The sequence below is a fragment of the Typha angustifolia genome, chromosome 2 (genome assembly GCF_048772165.1).
Source record: "Typha angustifolia cultivar Huaian chromosome 2, ASM4877216v1, whole genome shotgun sequence".
Lineage (NCBI taxonomy): Eukaryota > Viridiplantae > Streptophyta > Magnoliopsida > Poales > Typhaceae > Typha > Typha angustifolia.
In genome coordinates this window covers 8243184-8263956 of record NC_133240.1, presented here as the reverse complement: position 1 = coordinate 8263956, position 20773 = coordinate 8243184, and the positions used below count along the sequence as shown (strand labels likewise).

The window sequence follows — 20773 nt, the reverse complement described above, 5'->3', positions numbered from 1 at the left end:
TGGTTATCAAATCCAACATGCCTAGAAAAACCTTGTCCCCTTCTAGCTGGAATCAAAGTTGTTACAGATCACATTATACTCGTGGAACTGTTTTAATTCAGTCCTTTTCTTCTCACATTTAAAAGATTCTTTCAATGATATTTAGCTAGAAAAGATATATAAAAAAAACAAATCAAAAGGTCGCCTCTTCCATTTCTAACATCAATAAAACAACATCGTCTAACATTTCCTCTCATTTGATCTCTCTAACCTACCGCTAAAAAAACAACGGAAAACAAAATAATATCTTACAGGGAATGAAACATAAAGAAAAGAAAAAAGAAAAAGGGCGAGATCGGACGGCGGCGATCTCATCTCATCATGCGGCTGCAAACACGAGACACGTCGGACGGCCGAACGGGCTTGAGCAAGAAATCCTCCGCGCCCTCCTCCAAACACCGGGATATACGGTTCGGCACGTTTTCCGAGGACATGATCACCACCGGAATCTCCCTCAGCTTCGAGGATTCCTGTTTCATTAAACCGTAATTAATACCAAAAAAAAAATTGCAGATTAATGGGTTCATTTTGTGGATAATTTGGGAATTTGGATGCTAACCTTGACCCTCTTGAGAAGATCGTAGCCGGTCATCTCCGGCATCCAGTAATCGGTAATTATCATACTAACATTGGGCTCCTGCATCACATCCCAAATTTTTACAAATTAGCCCCCATTCTCAAAGAAAATCATATAAGAAAAAATCAAGTACCAGAAAGACTAACTAATCAACTCACCAAGCCGAGCAACTCCAACGCCCTCTTAGCACTATCAACAGTCGTCACTGCAAAAATTAAGAGGAAAAGGAAAACCTCTATCAACTCGAGTAAATCGAAAAATTTCTGGGGAGAGAAGGAAGAGGGGCAAAACTGCAAAAGTACCTCTATATTTGGAGCTGCGGAGTAGCTTGGCGATCACGGCGCGGTCGACGGAGCTATCGTCCACCGCGAGAACGTGGATCTCCGGGGCCGATTCTCCGCCGGTAGCCTTGGCACCTCTGAACGACGACATTGTCACTGAGGGAACTTATCCGCAATCCTTCGCGCGAGAATAAATAGAGGAAGAATAAGATCGGGGTGGAGAGAGAGCAAACAGTGGATAGGAATGGGGTTACTCAGCCCCCTACGGGTTATATAACCCCGGGGAGAGGGGAATAAGGAGCAGGAAATCCCACGGAATCCCAAGAATCCCAGGGGTAGGGGTGAGCGGACCGAGACGCACCAAATCTATGATATCTATCACCTTGATTCGGATCCGGATCCGCCAGGGAGGAGGGGCCTCTGCCCTTCCACAATCTTTGGGGCCCACCGCCCGATTCGATTGAGATTTTCTTCTCCCAATTTGGACCCCCGAAAAGTCTCTTATTATCTTCTCGCCCTCCTTTCCTCGCATCTTCTCGACGCGGACTTGGAACTTGAAGGTTAGACCGACGTGTCGGAGATTGGAGTCGTAAATTGGGGGTTTTACAGGGGTCTGGAAGGAAGAAGTCCACGGTTTGACCGACTTGCTGCTACTGACAGTGGAAAAATCTAGTCTCATGAGTCGTCGCTTTTAATTCCCTTGTACTAATCCCTGTTCTTTTTCCGTCACCGTATCTATCCGGATCCTTCCTTCTCATGTCATCCATGCATTAGTCATAATAAAAGAAATTTTATCCCACTTAATTTGAAAATTACGTCTATTACTTTTAAACTAATTAAAATTTTGAATCAATCAAATCTACCACACAACTCGTAAGTCGGTCAGCCTGACTTACTCCGCTCACAAATAACCTCAGAAAAAAAAAAGTAAAAGTAAAAAATTAAAAAAGTAATTAGTAAATTGGGATTATTTAAAAGAGGTGGAATGGAAGGGAAGGTGGGAAATCTTTTATCAGTACCGAGGGAGATCTCCGTCCCCCTCAAGACCCAATCCCCGAGGAAAAGAATAATTATTACGCCATATTCTAATTATAAAGCGGTTGGTATAAATTTATTCGCGTTAACTTAGAATAAGTCCGTGCTATTCCTAGGTGAGATGAAACTTTAGGAAGGAACAAAATATTCTTCGGGAAGCGTATCGTTTCGCAGTGGCAGCGATATCTTTTAAACAAACAAGGAAAGATTCTTCTCTCGCAAGCCGATCAAATCAAATGTTTTCCAGCGAAAAAGGTAACAGAATCAGGATAAAAGGGTTTTTTTCTCTCTCTATTTATTTCTTCATGTATATCCTTTAAAACCTCTAAATTACGTATATACCCTCGGAAGATTTATAGTTGATAATATACTTGCGTATAAATCCCTCCAAAGTTTATATTTAAACAGACAGGCAAAGATTCTTCTCTGCAAGCCGATCAAATCATATGTTGTCCAGCGAAAAAAGGTTGGAGGATCAGGATAAAAAGGTTTTTTTTTTAATGTATACCCTTTAAAATCTCTAATTTACGTATATACCCTTTAAAGTTTAATATATACTCCTTTAAAATTTATATTTAAACAAACAAGAAAAGGTTATTCTTGCAAGTCCTGATCAAATCTGATTTTGTCCGGATAGAAAAAGTAAGGAGCATCAGCATAAAAGGTTATTCTTTATCATGTATATCCTTCTAAAAATTCTAATATATATATATATATATCTCCGAAATTTATATTTAATTATATATATCTTAAAATAATTTATTTTAGTATAAAAAAATTTAAAACTCTTATTGTTTATATGAATATCTCTTCAACATGATTAAGTATTAATAAATGTTAAGCAATCTCTAAGGGTATACAAATAAGAAAGTTTGGAGGGGTAACTTACAAAAAAAATCCAGGAGCATCTTAGATTTTTTTTTTTTTAATTATTTATGAGCTCGAAGGTTATATATAAATTAGATAAAGGGCTAAAGGTATAACGCTTTCTAGATATAAAGTTATTTAGATTTCATTAAATTTTTAGTTGTCTAGTCAACGTACTAATATATATGCGTCGTGGAATAATTGCTTTGAACCAAACGTTGCTAAGATATACTTCAAACTATTGCACTGTTGAACTATTCCTTCAAACTAATAGTACTATTGAGCCATCAACCGAATCGAACTAACTCGCTAAATTATTAAATAATTTTTTTATAATATTATTTAGAATTAAAGTCCGATTTCATTACTTACTTCGTCCACAAAAGATAGCTACCAACTCACGGTAGGTCGGTGCGTGTTAGAAATTAGGCTGGGCCAGGGATTCGGGTTTCTGACACCTACTATTCTGTCTGGGAGGAGGATCTTGTGCGAGGACGGGTGGAGAAAACGTGGTGCGTCTTGTCTGGCGGTATTTCGACAAGCGGAGTAATGAACACTGTAGGGTCTGTACTTCTTCCACGTGTCGTGTGCCCTGATCCGATGCTTGAGATCCGCTGAGTGGCAGGGTACCCTGTGGCAGTGGGATCGCTCTGTCTTATTGTCTTGCGTGTAGGACAAAAAAACTTGAGGGCAATTCATAAAAATCACCCTACCTTTTACTTTTATTATCATTTAAACAATATAAAAGTTTATCCAACTCCTACATTTCACTTTTATTAATTAAAAATAAATTAAATTAACATATTCGTAAAAGTAACAGAATATTTTCTATTTACTTATAAGATGTTAAATATTTTAATTTTAACTGGTTTAGCTGCCTATTAATTTTTGCGAAAACAACCTTGCCAAAGTGGGTGCAAGTGTAATGCATTTTGTCATCTTTTAAAGGTTTCTTTTGTACTAGAAAGTCCTTTTCTCATTACATTCTCAACTAATTTTAGGTATAAAATGTCCTAAGCGATCTGCCTCAGATCTCAGCTGACCCACAAGGAAGTATAATTGCACAATATAGGAAAGGATCTTACTAATTATTGTCTTTTGGAGGCAAGAAAATTATTAGGTGGACCATATCTTATTCTTGTGGCCAAATGTGATACTTGTTGGATAATCTGAGCCACTAGATTTATACTTGAAAGGTCAAAGTGATGGAACATGGAATGCAACATATTTTGTTGCCTTTTAGTCCATTAAAGTGCTTGGTTACCTAATGATATTAATATAACCCAACTACTTCTAAGATTCTTTAAGTTCATCATACCTATGTGCATTTGTTTATATCATTGAGCTTATCACTCAGGCACATCTCACTTATGTCACATTATTTAAATGAACCCCCCCAAAAAAAAAATTATTCTAATTTCTTTATGGATCTAGCCCTATTTGAAGACCAAGAAGAGCATACATATACATGTAGCCCGCTATTGAACTACTAATTTAGAGAAGAAAGAATGTCAAATGCATTGTTTGATGGATTAACCAAAGCTATAAAATTTAAAAGTCGCTTAATCCTAACAAACTCAATTGCTAACAGAATTGTGTTAGCCTTGGGCATGACAAATTTTTTGACATTTTTCTTGATGATTATCACATTGTCACTCCATTTTAGTAAGCATCTTAGTAGTCGTGTCTTATTTTATACAGGTCAATTACTTGGAGAGAAGATAGAACTTTTAGCACTCGGATAGGGTATTAAAGAAAGGAACTAGAATTTGACCCCTGTGTTGGATATGCCACCTTAAGATGCTTTGAAGAATTAAATAAAAAGAGGTATTATATATTCAATCTATGGATTTACACTGCATTAAGAAGAAGCTCAAGTAGCAAAACTGCTTGAAATGTTCCCTTGACGACAAGTAGCAAATCTGCCACATAAATATGATGAACATATTAATTGATTTACGAGGCTCAGGAAGGATCTAGTGAGCACAAAAACAAGCCATTGCACTGGGAAGTAATAAATTCATGCAATGAATTATATTACAGCAATCATGTACCTCCAGTTCATCTCAATATATACACAGAACTGGTAAATATTGTGATCTCTCTCAAGAAAAAAAAAACAGAAAAACAAAAGAAAACTGCACACTTTGGAAAAATGCATAATTATTTTGCACAAAAACATATCACACATGAACACAAAATCGCCTGGAATGCTTACTTCTCATGCCTACCACCAGAAGCACATCAATCTACATGCGAGAAGCACAAAAAAATTGGACTGGTGATCCAAAGCTTTGCAATGTAATGGTTCTTCATCCAGATAAGGCCAATCATGATTAACTTATAGCAGTACTTAGTAGTTGTACACTAATACAAAGGTTCACGTTGTATGTGTAGCCTCACTTTCAATTTCGTCCGTGCCTTCTGCAGGCAGTTCTTGAATAGTCGATGTTGTGTTTGCAACCGAGCTGCCTGCATCAACAGAGCTTATGTTGCTTCCATGGTTATGGACACTATTAGCATCAGTTAAAGAGATGAGAGTCTCTTTGCCAGATGCAGAAGTCACTTCAGGCTCATATGATTGTTGGGACCCATTCAATGCATGACAGTGAGGACAGTAATATGTTATGTATGAGAAATCCTCCTTCCTGGCAAGCCCTGCATATAGAGTTGACAAGTGAGCTAACTCTTCGCATTTATTTCAGTGAAGTTGACTAAAGATAAGAGTCATAAGACCCACCATTATGCATATGGCAGTTGCCACATATTAGTGCATAACACTGAGTTGGATCCTCTCCGACAAGGAGAGCAGCAATGCGAGCAAGCCATCCCCCATCATTAGTGATTGAACCCTTATAGTGCTCAACAACACTCTGATTTGGAACAACAGTCTCTTGGGCATCAGCACCATAATCGGTTAAGGAATCATCAGCAAATTGAGATAGAGAGCTGCTTCCAGTATTATTACTTTTCGCATTCACTGGTTTTCTGTGCCGAAGATTAGTAGAATGCACTAGCTCAACATCATTGCTTCTACCCGATGGGGAATCAAAATTAGACTCATCCCCTACATAAACTTTCAATCCAGAATCTGCCCCGAGCTTAGATGCCAGAACAGTCGCTGCTGCAGCCTTAGCAGCAGGATCAAGGTCATATCTCTGGGTAAACCAACAAGTGGAGTTAGTAACCTATGAAGCTGTATACAATTCAAAATGTCATCTTTGAATGAGATTAAATGTGCACAAGAACACAGTTCAAGATCCAGATGATATAATAGATAAATAGAGACTGAGGAAAGCAAGACATAGAACCCACCTGGATGAGCTGTTGAGTAGTGTAGTAATTTGTTCTCTCCTTGAGCTCATCTATCTTAGCCTGCCTTTCAGCACGGAGCCTTTCAAGGGTTTTCTGGTCCTTACGGTCAACTGCAGAACAAAACAACCAATAAGGTTTTCCCACCCATTCTTCCAGCAACCTATCAAACTGCACAGATAATAGGCTAAATGGAAAGATCGTTGTTTTTGCTCAAATCAAAGCAACATGACTCCAATACATATATGTATACACACACAAATACACTACTACCATGGCCAGACTTCAGTTGTGTATTAGTATACTGTTATGATGTGTGCCTGAAATAGAAAAGACAGACATGCTATACAAAGAATTTGCAGTTCGCAGATACGGCACAAACACATGAAATATTATAAACTTTCCTGTTGCTTATTACTTCCAATGTACAGATGTCAACCAATGGCTGCAATCAATCAGAACAACTGATCAGTTCTTCAACGGTAATTCAGGCCTCTTCAGGTCAAAGCAAATGATAGACTAAACTCTTGCAGAAATGTGAGAATGTCAAACAACTATTTACTGTAATTTCGAAAAGCATGACTAAGCTCACTACTACAAAATGCAACAAGAAGAAACAAGGCTCAATAAACAAAGTAAAAGTTAAATGTAAAACTTTACATCAGGAAAATCTAAATAGGAGTAGAGTTTCATGATAATTACGCATTCTTGTGAGGCTTACAAATGTTGAATAGACAGCAGCAGCTAAAGCGGGCAGCACAAACATAGGCAGCACTCTAACTGCTCTCATCTGCCAGTTCAAATCCAATGATCTTGTAGCCAAGATAGCATAGGACACTGCAACGATCTGGCAAATTGATTAACACAACAAGAGCCCAGTTCAGAAAAAAAAAGTACTTCAATCCAGTGCATTTTGTTAAGATTTTTATACGCAATACTTAGTTGCAGAAAATAATAATAAATCATTAGCATACATCTTAAACACTAATCAGGAAGTATTCATGATTAGATAAATGCAAACTCAGCGGTAAGTGCATGCTACCAGTTGAATCATCTAGAAAATTTCCAGAATTTATAGATGTTTATATTGATCAGTAAAGGCGTATAATAAATTGACCAACTTAAGATGCACCTATTACAAGTCAAAGGATTATTACTATGCAAAGTTCAAGAATAACAATCTGAGATACTATTATGTTCACAATTATACATGACTGCGTGCAATAGATAAACAGATACTCTTATCCATCATTAGAACTTAAATACCACAAACTTATCAGTAGTACGACAGCGCTAAATAATTCACTAAAATTCCCCAACTATGCGAGCAGTTCAAATCGGTTGAAGAACAACACACCTCGAGAACCACTGACACAAAGATGACGTTGCGAGCCGTCTGCCGCGAAGTCCTCGCCCTCCTCTTGAGTCTGGCCTGGACGGAGGCCTCCTCCTTGGAGAGATACTGCAGCCTCTTCTCGAAGTCCTCGGGACCTCGAAAGATTCCCTTCCACATGCGGGAGACGAATCCATAGCCAGTTCGCTTCTTCTCCCTCTTCGCCGCCGGATCCGGCGAAGTCTCCGACGTGGAATCAACCTTGGGCTTCCCCGGATCGTCCAACCCCGCCGTCGGAGTAGCGTCGTCTGCCATTTCTAGGGATCAAAATTGATGATAAGATTGGATCCGATTAGTAGGAGAGGGAAGAGAGGGAAGAGAGGAGGGACGGAGCGGAAAAAGGGGAAAGGTCTCGTTTCGCTTCGATGAGGGGATTCTTTGGGCGGTGGATTCGACGTCTCAGGATGTTGGAAGTTCGTACAATTTGTTTACGTGGCAGCTATACAATTATTTTGATAGCTTATTGATTCTTTTTAATTAATTTCAATCTCTGTCCTTTATATTAGTATCTCAAACTTTAGAAGTGAGCAGAATTGTGTTACTTGTCACTTCATGCAAGGAAAGATATCATGGAATATATATGCTTCCATCTTCTTGAAATAATCTTTTATCCCAGTATAATATGGCCAAGAGCTTTTATAATGTTTTTTTTTCAAATATCTAAATATGTCCATCTATTATTTAAGCTATGTAAGCATGGAATTGAAGAAAATTTTCCCATAACACTACCACAGAACTTAAATAATGAGCATGGAGGGATAAAAATCAAATAAACTGGAATTATGACTGCATTATATAGATTGATCATATCTTGTATCAACGATCACCTTAATTTATACATATATGGAAAAAAAAAATGGAGTCAAAAGAACTGGCGTAATTTGAAGGATCACGCCATTGCAGGGGCACTGAAGTGGCTTCTCGCATTTCATCAACGTCAAGAGAAGTACTGCTCCAAGCTTGAAGAGGTGAAAACATTTGGTGCAATTTGACCAGGTTCCATTGGAGAAATGTATAGTTGGTTTCTAATGAATCGCTGATCGAGAAGAAATATCCAATAAAATATCAGTTAGCAAGAGTGAAAAAAAGTGATTGAAAAGTAGATAAAGATGGGAAATAACATACAGATAGTTGAGAGATTATTTCAATATCAGAATCGATGTGCCAGTCCGCTTCCAACTGTCGAACAAAAGAGGTTCGCCCACTTACAGTGCTACAGAAGAGAACCTGGAGAATGTTGATACTATTTGAAGTCCAATGAAGAAATTACAATAGATAAAACTGCTGAATGAAAGCTTCTGCATGATCACATTGAAATACTGATTGGGGTATTTTTTTTCAGTTTTACTTGTTTACAAAATACAAATGAATCGGAAAATAAACAGTGTTCTCTTCACATTGTAACTCAATTACAAATAGCGGGGTTCAAGTTATGGGTCATTTCCAAATGACATGAACCCATGTCGTTGCCACATGTATCTGAAATTTCAAACCATGCCATCTGTATTTTTGCATCTTAGTTAAAAGAAGAATAAATGCACTAATTTTTACAAGTAATTATGATTAACCAGTTTAATTTCCAGAATTCAAATTGATTTCTATCCTCAACCTTCTTCTGTATCATCATTTTCTTTTACATTCTTCAACAAAGGTTTATAAACCCCTCATCAGCCAAATGTGTTACATTCTCTAAATCGTCTTCTTAGATACACTTATAATTGATCAAAGTCTGATCAGCTATTATATGACCTCTTTCAATCAAGCAAACCTCTAATCAAATGGTTATAATACTAGTCTTGACATCGAATGTTTTCCCATCAGGCCAGTCCAAAATTTAATGAGAATTCATCAGCGGTCTCAATAAGAAGTCCTTGTTAGTGATCTTCTCTATCAGAGATCTACCAAAATTGGTTTTTAACCCCATAAATAATACTTGGAACCTTTTGACACTATAAGAACCCCCAACTGTTGCTGCTCTCTAGCATTCTATGCAAGCATTACTCCCACATAATCAGATTCCATGACCAACACTGCCTTCACAATGAACAAAGTTAAAGAGAAACACCCTCCAAATCCCAATGACAAAGCCCTAAAAGAGGCTACTGAAAGGTTCAGCTATCATTTTATCAAATCCCTAGTACCTCTTTATTCGGACTTGCTAAATTTTTTCCGGCATCAAATCGCTAGTATTTCATCTTAAGCACCCAAAATTAATGAGAAAACAGTTCATGAGGGAGGATGACATAGTGTAGGTAATGCAACATAGATGAATCTCAGTGATTCCATGTACCTTCTCCTTCATCAAGCCACCAGTCTGAAAAAGTCCAGCGCTCTCCAAGGCTAAGATAACTCTTTCCTGCAACCATTGATCTCTTAAAGTTACATTATAGAACAAGCAAATTAAAGAAATGAAGAAACGAAAACAATTGATCATATTTGATCATTGACGTTTGACCATTCTCATATCATCTCCTTATGACTATATTAGCAGTAAAATGCAATTCTGGAGTGACTTCAGTAAGACAACTAAAATAAATTGTGTCATGCCAATTGCACCAGGAGCCCTTATTATTAGTCAGTAACCTGATGACTTCTAATAGGTAAGAAGAGGACAATGAAAGACGTTTATTGAATCTTGAGATTCATATCTAGTAGCTTCATAATCTGACCCAGTATAGGCTAATCAAGTGCTTTGCCATATATTTGGCAAGCTGAGAATCATTAACTTTACATCACTTGCTTCTAATCCTCGCTATAAATGGTACTGGCTGTGATGCATTCAACAGATTGTTCAAAAGAAAGCTACTTATTGAACTTATATTAAATGATGCTGACAAAGGCCATGACCTGACTAAAAGCTTGATTAGCAAAGCAGAAATTGAAATAGATGATATTATTATTTTGAAGACCTAGTTTTTATAGACAATATCTTGTAAATAAACATAGAAATATGTGCAGCGCAGTAGGTGCCAACATGTAAAATGAAAATGTTTTGTCACAGCCTGCGTGAGCCAGAACACATACATGATTCAAATGGATGAACTAGAAAAGTAATAATAATTCACACCTCACTCTCATCATCTAGAATTGTTTCCATCAAATACAGATCACAATGTTTTGCTATCTCAAGAAGTAATTCCACAACTGAAAGCCTAACTGTCGCATGTTTCTGCAGAAAACATGTAGCCAATTTAGCCAACCAATATAAGGATTATCAGTAAATCACTAGGACGCATTCAAATAAACCTGAAGCTCCTCAGCACTTTTCTCCTCCAGAATCACACCAAGCAGCTGGCATGTCATCTGCGCAGACATATTAAAACAAATAAGATAAGAGGTCGAATATTTGGCTCAGTAAGCAACTTAAAGATACTAAAATTTATAGCAGCAGCACCATTACACATGGACAAAAAGAAATTCAAATTTATCCAAGTCATCATGTCAAGTCTACCCTAATTTAAAAACAGAATAGTTTCTCAGTTTGTGATATCTAAGAAATCAATAGTTGCACAACGTATGTGCCAATCAAAGCACATAAGAAATTGAAATAACTTGGTGGCTCCCTCAGTTTCAATATTTAGTATAACTTCTCGTCATGGCCACATGAAGAAATGCCAGCCAAAAAAAAAAAGTTGCCCATGATCACACTATGCTAATCGAATTATCATCTAAACTTACCGAGGACATTTAGAATGCTAATATGCATACTAAGCATCTTTGATTGCAAATTTCAACAAAAAACGCAGAAAAAAAATACCGGATAAACCTAATTACCTTCCTGCACCCAGCCAATTTCTTCCTCACAATTTGCCGAACTGTGAGCTACAAAAATACCAACCAAAAATCGAAATTTGTCAGCATCAACTAACACAGATCTCCAAATTCATCAAAAAGAACCACCAATCCACCTTTACCTGCGGCGGTGAATCGATCGCCCCACCGGCATCGGACTCTTTCAGCATCTGAACCGCCCCAAATCCGCCTCCATCCGCCGCTTGGATAGGCGCCCTCCGCTTCGGCGGGTTCCTTCTCTGCCTCGCAGGCGGTGATCTCAAGAATCTCCAGACGAAGACAACCGCGATGGCGAAGCCAGCGACGGCGCCGAGCGAGCCGGCACTCTAGGATTCGTCGATACGAAGCAAGAAAAAGGATTAGGGTTAGGGTCTGCAAGAGGAGGAGGATGAGGAGGAGGATGAGGAGAAGGAAAAGGAGGTCACCTTGTGGTTGAAGAGGAGGGTGAGAACATCGGAGAGCTTGCGGTTGAGATGGCGAGCGAGACGCCTCACGAGGGAGGTCACGTGATCCGCGACGCGATCGGACATCGGCGATGGTGGTGATGGTCGCCGGGAAGGGCCGAGGGGGGCGAGAAGAAGACCCTTGGGTTTGGGGGAAGAAGGGAAAGAGACGCGAAGAATTAATACAAATTTATACTGTGAAATTAAAGTTGATTTCAAACTGGAAGCAAAGGTAAAGCAAGAATAATCGATTTGACTTAGGTTAGTTGAATTAGAAATGCAATGGTACTCTCTCGTTCGCTCGCGCAGTTAAAAGTTGGTCAACTTATTTATTTGCTTGTATACTCCTCAAACTTTGTTATTTATATGTATACATTTTAAACTTTATATTATTTATTCTCAAAAATTAACTAACAGTAAATAATAATAATAATAATAATAATAATAACTCTTACTCTTCTTTACATTATATTCCTTTCAAACTATTAGTAAACCGAAGAAATATTTATTTGGGAAATATACAAACAACACTTATCTTAGATCTTCACTCTCTGATCTCTGTCTTTTGTTTTTATTACTTAAAACACCTGATTAAATATTAACCTAACATTAGCTAACTTAATATTATAGAGATATTTTTAATAACGTGCAATACTTTAATTAATAATTTTTTTAAAGAAATAATGGGCGTGAGTAGGGGGAGAATTTATAAAGTTATAAATCACAAAGGAGGAGGAATAAAAGGACTCATTTCCTCCAAAGACCCAACGTTCAAGCTAATGCAGTTAACAATCGTCAAAAGTATAGGGGCAATCGAACCTACAATAACTCTCCATTATGCATACTAAGGTAGAGCATAAATGATAATAAAAACATAATATATATATATATATATATTAAAAAGTGAATTTTATGAAAATAATTAAAATAGATTGTGCGTGCCCACTTTCTTTGGCTATTGATTTATTACTTAGTTTTCTAAGAGAATTAACTCGTATATCTAACATATATATTAGGATATATTTATTATATAATTAGCCTATTGTTTATATTTTTCAGCATAAATAAATTATAATTTATTTATATGGTTTGGCCAGATTTTTTATTTTTGTATATCAGATTTAAGAATTTATCGTTCCTATGGTTCACACCAAGTTATAATAGTTAATTATTTTATTTAAAACTAATAATATAAATGAGAAATGCTATAACTAATATATTTATTAGTGCCAATATTTTCTGCCATTAGAAAGTTACTAGTACTTCTATTATTCTCAAATCAGACTATATTACTACGGGGATAGTTAAATTTTTTACACCTAAGTAGTTAACTTAGGTGTAAAATATGAAAGGGTTAAACGTTTAAATTTGCCAAACAATAGGAGGTAAACTGAAATTTACCCTTCCACCGTATAAACATGTAATACTATGAACAGGGAACACGGACATGCGCGGCTTCTATACGTCTCTCCTCCTTACCGTTAAAATAGTTTGAAATTCTCCTCCTCCTCCTCCTCCTCCTCGTAATGCAGAACTCCCGCCTTCTCCTTCCTCATGTCTTCGCCAACCTCTCGTCTCCTCTATCACAACTACGAGCTCCCCTTATCCATAGTAGCCTCCTCCCTCCTCCACCGCTCCACTTCTCCTCACAACACCCTCCTCAAAGCTCGCCAACTCCACGCCTTGATCTTAATCTCCACTCCTCCTTCCATCTCCCCTTTCCTTTACAACAACCTCCTCTCCCTGTACTTCAAATGCGGCTCTCTAGCGGACGCCCGGAAGCTGTTCGACAAAATGCCCACGAGGAATCTCATCTCCTACAACGCCATGATCGCCGCGTATTCGAGAGATTTCCATCATGCCGCTTATGCGTTAAGGATTTTTTGCCACATGGGTCATGTTGGTTTGCGCCCGAATGCGTCTACCTTTTCTAGTCTTGTTCGGGCTTCGACATCGCTCCGGGATGCACGGATTGGAGCTGCCGTCCAGACACAAGTCGTAAGGTTGGGTTTTCTAAATAGTATTTGTGTCAAAACAGCATTGGTTGGGATGTATGCAGAGTGTGGGAGTGTGGATGCTGCTAACCTTGTGTTTAGTGAGATGGGTGAGAGAGATGTTATTTCTTGGAATACTATAATTCACTGCAGTGTGAGGAATGGAAGTGTAGCAAGAGGTTTGGAGCAGTTTGGACAGATGATAATGGAGGGTTTGGTTCCAACACAGAGCACATTTTCGATAGTTCTGAGCGGCTGTGGGAGAATGGACGATTTGAATAAAGGGCGAATTATCCATTCTCGGATTGTTAAATCTGAATTGGAGCCTGATGTGCCTCTGCAAAATGCGCTGCTTGATATGTATTCCAGCTGTGGGGATCTGGGCACAGCGCTGTGTGTTTTTGAGAGGATCGAGATGCCGGACTTGGTCTCGTGGAATTCAGTGATAGCTGGTTATTCTGGTATTGGTTGTGGAGAGAAGGCAATGAATGCCTTTATTCAATTAAGAAATATAAATCAATCTGGAGGGCTAGACCCAGATGAGTATACATTTGCTGCTGTAGTTTCTGCTACTGCTACATTACCCGCCATGTACTATGGGAAACCTCTTCATTCCCTGGTGATTAGGGTAGGGATTGAGTCTAACATATATGTAGGGAATACATTGATAAATATGTACTTTATGAATGGCGAACCAGATTCTTCTCGGATGGTATTTAATTTCTTACCCGAGAAAGATGCCATTATCTGGACTGAAATGGTTGTTGGTCATTCAACTTTGGGCGAGGGTGAACTGGCCATGAGTTACTTCCACACCATGCAAGAGGAGGGGCATCAAGTTGACAGCTTCTCACTCAGCAGTGCTTTGAATTCATCAGCTGATCTTGCAGTGCTGAAACAAGGCGAGATGCTCCATGGTCAGGTGGTGAAAGCAGGATATGAAGAGAACATGTGTGTGTCTGGGAGTCTAATTGACATGTATGCTAAAAATGGTTACCTTGAAGGAGCTCATTCAGTGTTTTCTAGGATAGAAAAGCCTGATTTGAAGTGTTGGAATTCAATGATTGGAGGTTATGGCAATCATGGTAACACCGAAGAGGCTTTTAAGCTGTTCAGCGAGATGGTCAGTCAAGGGCTACAGCCTGATCGTGTCACTTATGTCTCACTTCTTTCTGCGTGTAGCCACTGCGGACTAGTTGAGAGAGGAAGGTTTTATTGGTTTTGTATTTTGACTGATGGTATTATGCCAGGGTTTAAGCACTACACTTGCATGGTAAGTTTGTTAAGTAGAGCAGGACTGCTGCAGGAAGCCGAGGAGTTGATTATCAGGTCATCCTTTGCCAACAATTCCCCTGAATTATGGAGAATTCTGCTTAGCTCTTGTGTTACGTTTAAAGATGCACCCCTGGGTGTCCATGCAGCAGAACAGATCCTAAAACTGGACCCAGAAGATAGTTCAACTTATATATTGCTATCAAATCTTTATGCTTCTGTTGGAAGATGGGACTGTGTTGCTGAAATGAGGAAATGGATCAGAGGATTGATGGTTGAAAAGGAACCAGGATTAAGTTGGATCGAAATAAAAAATTCGGTGCACGTATTTTCTGCGAATGATGAATATCACATACATATAGAGGATTGCCGAAATGAGTTGCTTAGACTTCAGGGAAACTTGAAATTATCAAAAACAACTGAACCTGAGTTGCTATGTGGCCTCTAAGTTGCTACAACGGACGTGAAATTAGATCTCATCGAGGCGTTGCCAGGCTTAGATTGCAAGAGTTTGCCTTTGCCTGCAGAACACTCAGACCGGATGTGGTTCTCATAGTTGAAGCTCGGTATAAAGAATTACCTTTGGTGATACTTCAAAAACAATCGACAATACTCCTCTACCTTCCCTATCAGCACATATTTTTTATTCGCTAATTTATACAGGAAGATTATTCGGGGAGGTTCTGACACTGTAGAGAGCTGTAATGTGCACAGATTGAAAGGCAGGAATCTTTTCTTTGGACTTTCTTTTTGACAAGATTCATTGTTAGAGATGTGATCCAATTAGTCATTAGTGTCTCCACTCTTTTATTTTATTTTGAAATTCTTGGTCCATGATTTACTGGTACCTGCAACAAGTCAGATGGATTTTCTTTAACAACAAATTGTAACCAGAATTTATGAAAAAAATATGTTCAGTTATGAAGAACTATTCCTTCGGTGTGTTGACATTACATTTCTTATTATTTATTAGTTTCTTTGCATTATGACATCCAAAATCTCATTTAATGAACAGTGTGTTTTCTAAGTTTTATAGGGTAATTAAATTCAAAGATAAAACATCTTATACGAAAACTATTAAAACCCTAACACACAAGGTTATAACCCATAAAAATATCATAATTTCATTACATCTAGATCTTTCCAGACATGATTCATATAACATCTACTTCTCATCTCTCCTGTTTGTCATGAACAGGGTCTTCCTAACTAGTTAAATTTCAGATATCAAATGAAAGGAAAACAGTGACCCATGAATAGTGAGCAAGACATCTGGATGCATCCCAACGCTGCTGCATACAATATACTGAAACTATTTTTGTCTACAAAGAGAATCATGGTATTGTGCTTAAATTAATAGCAACTTTTACAAAGATCAACAATTCCACAGTTACTTTGCAACGAACGAACTCAAAATTCTAGCTACTCTCTGTTCACCAACAATTAGCAAGCAATACTTTACAGTAAAAAGCACACCAGACTCGACATCATCATCAGTCATCAGAAGTCAGAAGACCTTCACACGACAGAACACACCACTCGAATGACATGAGATGGAATATACCCCAGAGTAACTTTTCTCTTCAACATGGTCTGCTTCTGCAGCAAATTGCCTTTAACCCAGCTGAACTTTCAGATAAGGTCAGCAACATTCATGGGCATTTCATCAATTTGAGTACTGTAATACTGCTCAATATCTCTTAGTATCCTGATGTCATCCTTGCGCACAAAGTTTATGGCTACACCCTGCAAAATCCCAGATGACAAGTTCAAAACTAATTCAAGCAACATCCAATTTGTGGAGAAGAGCTTAAATGTCTAATATGCAGCAAGGAAAAAAAAAAGGCAGGATAAACATTGAGGAAAGGATATTCAAGTGCCTAAGTGCTCAACCTAAACAGAAACCAGGAGCTAACAATTTTCCTATATCTTCAATTAAGGACAGTGAAGGTGATCACATCAGCTTCAATCAGAAAAAAGAACGAATATTCTAGGAGTGATTGCAATTGCCAACAGAATACTTTTTTGGAGAACTCCATGGATGGGAAGCAGGAATAGCATAAAAAATACAAATAGTTCTAATGCAGAATACAGATCACTAATATAGACACCTCACGGTGAGTTGGACCAAATAATTTCAAACAGAATTAATATCAGATTCCTAGTCAGATAACCATAAATTAATACCTTACGCCCAAAACGTCCTGAGCGACCAATTCTATGTATATAAAGTTCTCGATTGTTTGGAAGATCATAATTTATCACAAGAGAAACCTGCAAAATGGAAATAAAATACATGGTCAAATCTGTTGTAAAGGCAACTCATTATAAATGTAAGATAGATACAAACAATCATAGACAGCAACACTATCTTAGGACAGCCACAAAAGGGTATTTACTGCAAACATTCACCGAGGAGCTGGATGTATCAGATTAGCACAAAATTTGCAAGTTAAAAAACTAACTAAAAGCATATTCATGCCAATATGCCTACCAACAAGAGTTCAATGTAACTTGCCTGTTGAACATCAAGCCCTCGAGCCCACACATCTGTTGTAATCAAAACACGTGTTGCTCCTGACCTGAACTCTGCCATTATTGCATCCCTTTCCTTCTGAGGCATGTCTCCATGCATTGAAGAGACTGTAAAGTTATTACTGCGCATTTTCTCAGTCAGCCAATCGACCTGCCAAAAGACCAAAAGATGATCTATTACATTGTAAGACCATCTTTATCTGATTACATCACTGTAAGAAAGAATTTGACAACAGATTAACTTCATATATCATCCCTTCAACTAAAGAACATAATACTGGTCATTAGTTACTAAGAGACATAATCTTCTTATATTCTAGTTTAGAATAATTTATTTTGTTGACCAAGAAAAAGGGTCATACTCAGAGAGGAGCATTTGGATTGACAATTGTTTTCAAGTTCCAGTCAATTGGTTTAGTTCCTAGTGGAGAGAGAAAGCAGGGTCCTGTTTGACATTTAAAGGGATATGTCTCGAGAATAACTTATACAGACATATCACATTTGAACTCACTGATGGAGGAAAGAGAATAGGATCTCCTATATGATGACAATCTCTTTAGGTTATACATGTACAATTACATTTGTATAGCAAGAGAAAAGCCGGAGTTCATCGGAGATAATAATCCTGCAAATTGCAACAAAAGGTGACGATTTGCTACAACAAGAAGATATATCATCCAAAGACAGGACAAATACTTCCTCTTATAGCCCCAATAGGGACTCCTGTTTACCCTGTTATATGTGGTTCACATTGCTGAGATGCATTAGTCTCTTCTTCTATAAAGAGAACTACGAACAAGCTCCACATGTTGGTTACCTTTTGGATGTCAAATTAGTGTTGCCAATTAAAAAACAAGAAACAACTGAAAAGAGAATATCATATTGATTCAAAAGCAGCATCCCATTCTGTTACAATCAAAATTATTTGTAAATATTTCTTCAAATTTGTATGTCAAGTAAGTTCCACAAATTTTGGCAATTATATTCAAAACTTACAAAACAAATCAGAAAGTAACTAGTTCAATTGCTGCTATGGCATTACCTTTCTCTTGGTGTTGCAGAAAATAACAGCTTGCGTGATAGTGAGGGTGTCATACAGATCACACAATGTATCAAACTTCCACTCTTCCCTCTCAACAGCAACAAAGAATTGTTTGATGCCCTGCATATACAAAACAAAACATTGTAGAAGCCTATACCAAGAACATTAGACCTAAGAATTGTTGCTAAAAAAAAATTTACCTCTAGTGTCAATTCATCACGCTTTACAAGTATCCTAACAGGATCTGTCATAAATTTGCCTGTCATCTCCAGTATTTCATGGGGAAGGGTTGCAGATATTAAAACAACCTACAAAAAATATGTACAAATTATTAACACATGAGACTACAAAAGCAAGTACATCATGATTCATCTATATTTTACAGATCTGATATATTTACATATGTTACGTTTTATAAACATAAATAAACTAATCAGATAATACGTATACAACATCAAAGGCAATTTGATTCTTTCGGGGAATAATGAGCTTAGAGAAGCTAGAATAGTAAAATGTACAAGCCACATCGAACATATGCACAAAGTAGAAAGAATAAAACAGAGCAGTGCGAGGACATGAAATTTTTTATCTCCCAGTCATACCTGAAGATCTGGGGGGAGATATCTGTACACATCATAAATCTGATCCTTAAAGCCTCTGCTCAACATCTCATCAGATTCATCCTATTCCAATATCATAAAATTAGTCCCAGCAGATTTAGAAAGATGTTGATCATCAGTGAGAGGGAAAAAAATGATAGCAGACTAACAAGGATTAGAAGCTTTAAAGCTCTTGTACGTAAGGTTCTTCTTTTGATCATATCACAGACTCTGCCTGGTGTTCCTGAGACAACGTGAACTCCATATTCTAGTTTCCTGATATCCTCACCTATACTCTTCCCACCGATACATGCGTGCACTTGTACATTTATGAAATCACCTATAGCCAATATCACTTTTTCAGTTTGTGCAGCAAGCTCTCTAGTGGGTGATAGAATCAATGCCTGGACCCTGGTGGAAAAGAAAAAATAAGTAAATGGCAGCTCTGAACGGCCTATGTTTACTTTCTTCCAAAGTTGAAAATGGAATGTATAACAAGGAAATGAAAAAGGAGTCAGCAGATAGAGAACTGATGGAGTCAAAATGTTCACAATCAAGAACCAACTATAGAATTTCTTTCACATTGGGCTTTTATCACACTCTACAGGGAAAAAAACGTGGTTTACACTAAAATTGCTGCCAAGAATCTCAGCTGGCTATGAGGAGGAAAAAAACAACAAACTTCAAATAAACCAGAGATGTGAATAGAGAAACCCTAACTGATCCTTCAGGGTTTTATATCAAACATCAAAATCATGAACGAATTCTAGGGTTTATACCAATCATTCTCATTTAGGGTGAATAGAGAAACCCTAACTGATCCTTTAAGGTTTTATATCAAACATCAAAATCATGAACGAATTCTAGGGTTTCTACCAATCATTCTCATTTAGGGTGAATAGAGAAACCCTAACTGATCCTTTAGGGTTTTATAATAAACATCAAAATCATGAACGAATTCTAGGGTTTATACCAATCATTCTCATTTACACAAATAACTAGGATTTACACGAACTATCGCCTTCGAGAATACAAAATTTTTAAAAAAAAAATGCTAAAACTATCAAAATTAATCAAAATGCGTTAGTATAAGAGCCAAAATAAGAAAGGAATCGTACTCTCGGCTGGAAGTGTCAACCATTTGGCAAACGGAGAGCGCGATCATGGAGGTCTTCCCTGTCCCGGACTGGGCTTGGGCAATCACGTCGCGGCCTTGGATGATGGGGATGACGGCCCTCTGCTGGATCGCGGAGGGCTTCTCAAACCCGTAGGCATAGATCCCCCGTAGGAGATCATCGCGTATCCCCATCTGGTCGAAGCTCGTGATCACCTCCACCCCAGGGGTCGTCTCGAAGACCAGGGCCTCGTCATCCACGCCTCCGCGCCCCTGCTGTTGCCGAGCTCGAGGAGGCGCTGCCATCGCAGTCGCCGTCGCCGCTGCCGCCATGGATGCAAGGGGTTTGGAGCTTGAGAGAGAAACGAAACCCTAGAATGGAGAAGAGAGAGAAGATGGTTTTAGAGGTTTCGTCGATGTAAGGTTTAATCATTAATGTGCTAATGAGGATCGGGTCCAGTAGTTAACGGGTCGGATC

At 38.1% G+C, this 20773-nt stretch overlaps 5 protein-coding genes across 6 annotated transcripts; 1 reads left to right on the top strand and 4 right to left on the bottom strand.

The window, feature by feature from the left end:
* Positions 1-88: 88 nt before the first annotated feature.
* LOC140772954 (two-component response regulator ORR6-like) lies at positions 89-1263 on the bottom strand. The gene is made up of 4 exons (XM_073115225.1): positions 919-1263; positions 775-821; positions 599-676; positions 89-509 (listed from the first exon to the last, which is right to left on the bottom strand). Exons 1-4 carry the CDS (start codon positions 1046-1048, stop codon positions 351-353), a joined length of 414 nt encoding a protein of 137 aa, XP_072971326.1. The 5' UTR covers positions 1049-1263; the 3' UTR covers positions 89-350.
* A 3809-nt stretch (positions 1264-5072) lies between these two features.
* On the bottom strand, positions 5073-7932 carry LOC140771063 (uncharacterized protein At2g24330-like). Of its 2 annotated transcripts, none has more exons than XM_073112445.1 (5): positions 7469-7932; positions 6833-6958; positions 6115-6282; positions 5540-5957; positions 5073-5457 (listed from the first exon to the last, which is right to left on the bottom strand). In XM_073112445.1, the coding sequence occupies exons 1-5, from the start codon at positions 7757-7759 to the stop codon at positions 5180-5182; spliced, it is 1281 nt and encodes a 426-aa protein (XP_072968546.1). In that variant the 5' UTR covers positions 7760-7932; the 3' UTR covers positions 5073-5179. The 2 variants fall into 2 exon arrangements, with proteins under 2 accessions (XP_072968546.1, XP_072968553.1); XM_073112452.1 differs by having other exon boundaries at positions 6115-6224; positions 6814-6958; positions 7469-7920.
* Positions 7933-8269: 337 nt separating this feature from the next.
* LOC140771079 (peroxisome biogenesis protein 22-like) lies at positions 8270-11942 on the bottom strand. Its single transcript, XM_073112464.1, has 8 exons — positions 11722-11942; positions 11419-11622; positions 11279-11326; positions 10751-10807; positions 10572-10673; positions 9795-9860; positions 8630-8731; positions 8270-8540 (listed from the first exon to the last, which is right to left on the bottom strand). The coding sequence occupies exons 1-8, from the start codon at positions 11824-11826 to the stop codon at positions 8442-8444; spliced, it is 783 nt and encodes a 260-aa protein (XP_072968565.1). The 5' UTR covers positions 11827-11942; the 3' UTR covers positions 8270-8441.
* Positions 11943-13187: 1245 nt separating this feature from the next.
* Positions 13188-15916, top strand: LOC140773032 (pentatricopeptide repeat-containing protein At3g50420). Its single transcript, XM_073115354.1, has one exon. It carries the CDS (start codon positions 13294-13296, stop codon positions 15451-15453), a length of 2160 nt encoding a protein of 719 aa, XP_072971455.1. The 5' UTR covers positions 13188-13293; the 3' UTR covers positions 15454-15916.
* Positions 15917-16282: 366 nt separating this feature from the next.
* LOC140775765 (eukaryotic initiation factor 4A-III homolog A-like) lies at positions 16283-20700 on the bottom strand. Its single transcript, XM_073119189.1, has 8 exons — positions 20300-20700; positions 19352-19592; positions 19185-19265; positions 18783-18890; positions 18583-18702; positions 17524-17691; positions 17193-17279; positions 16283-16751 (listed from the first exon to the last, which is right to left on the bottom strand). Exons 1-8 carry the CDS (start codon positions 20626-20628, stop codon positions 16638-16640), a joined length of 1248 nt encoding a protein of 415 aa, XP_072975290.1. The 5' UTR covers positions 20629-20700; the 3' UTR covers positions 16283-16637.
* Between the last annotated feature and the right edge of the window lie 73 nt (positions 20701-20773).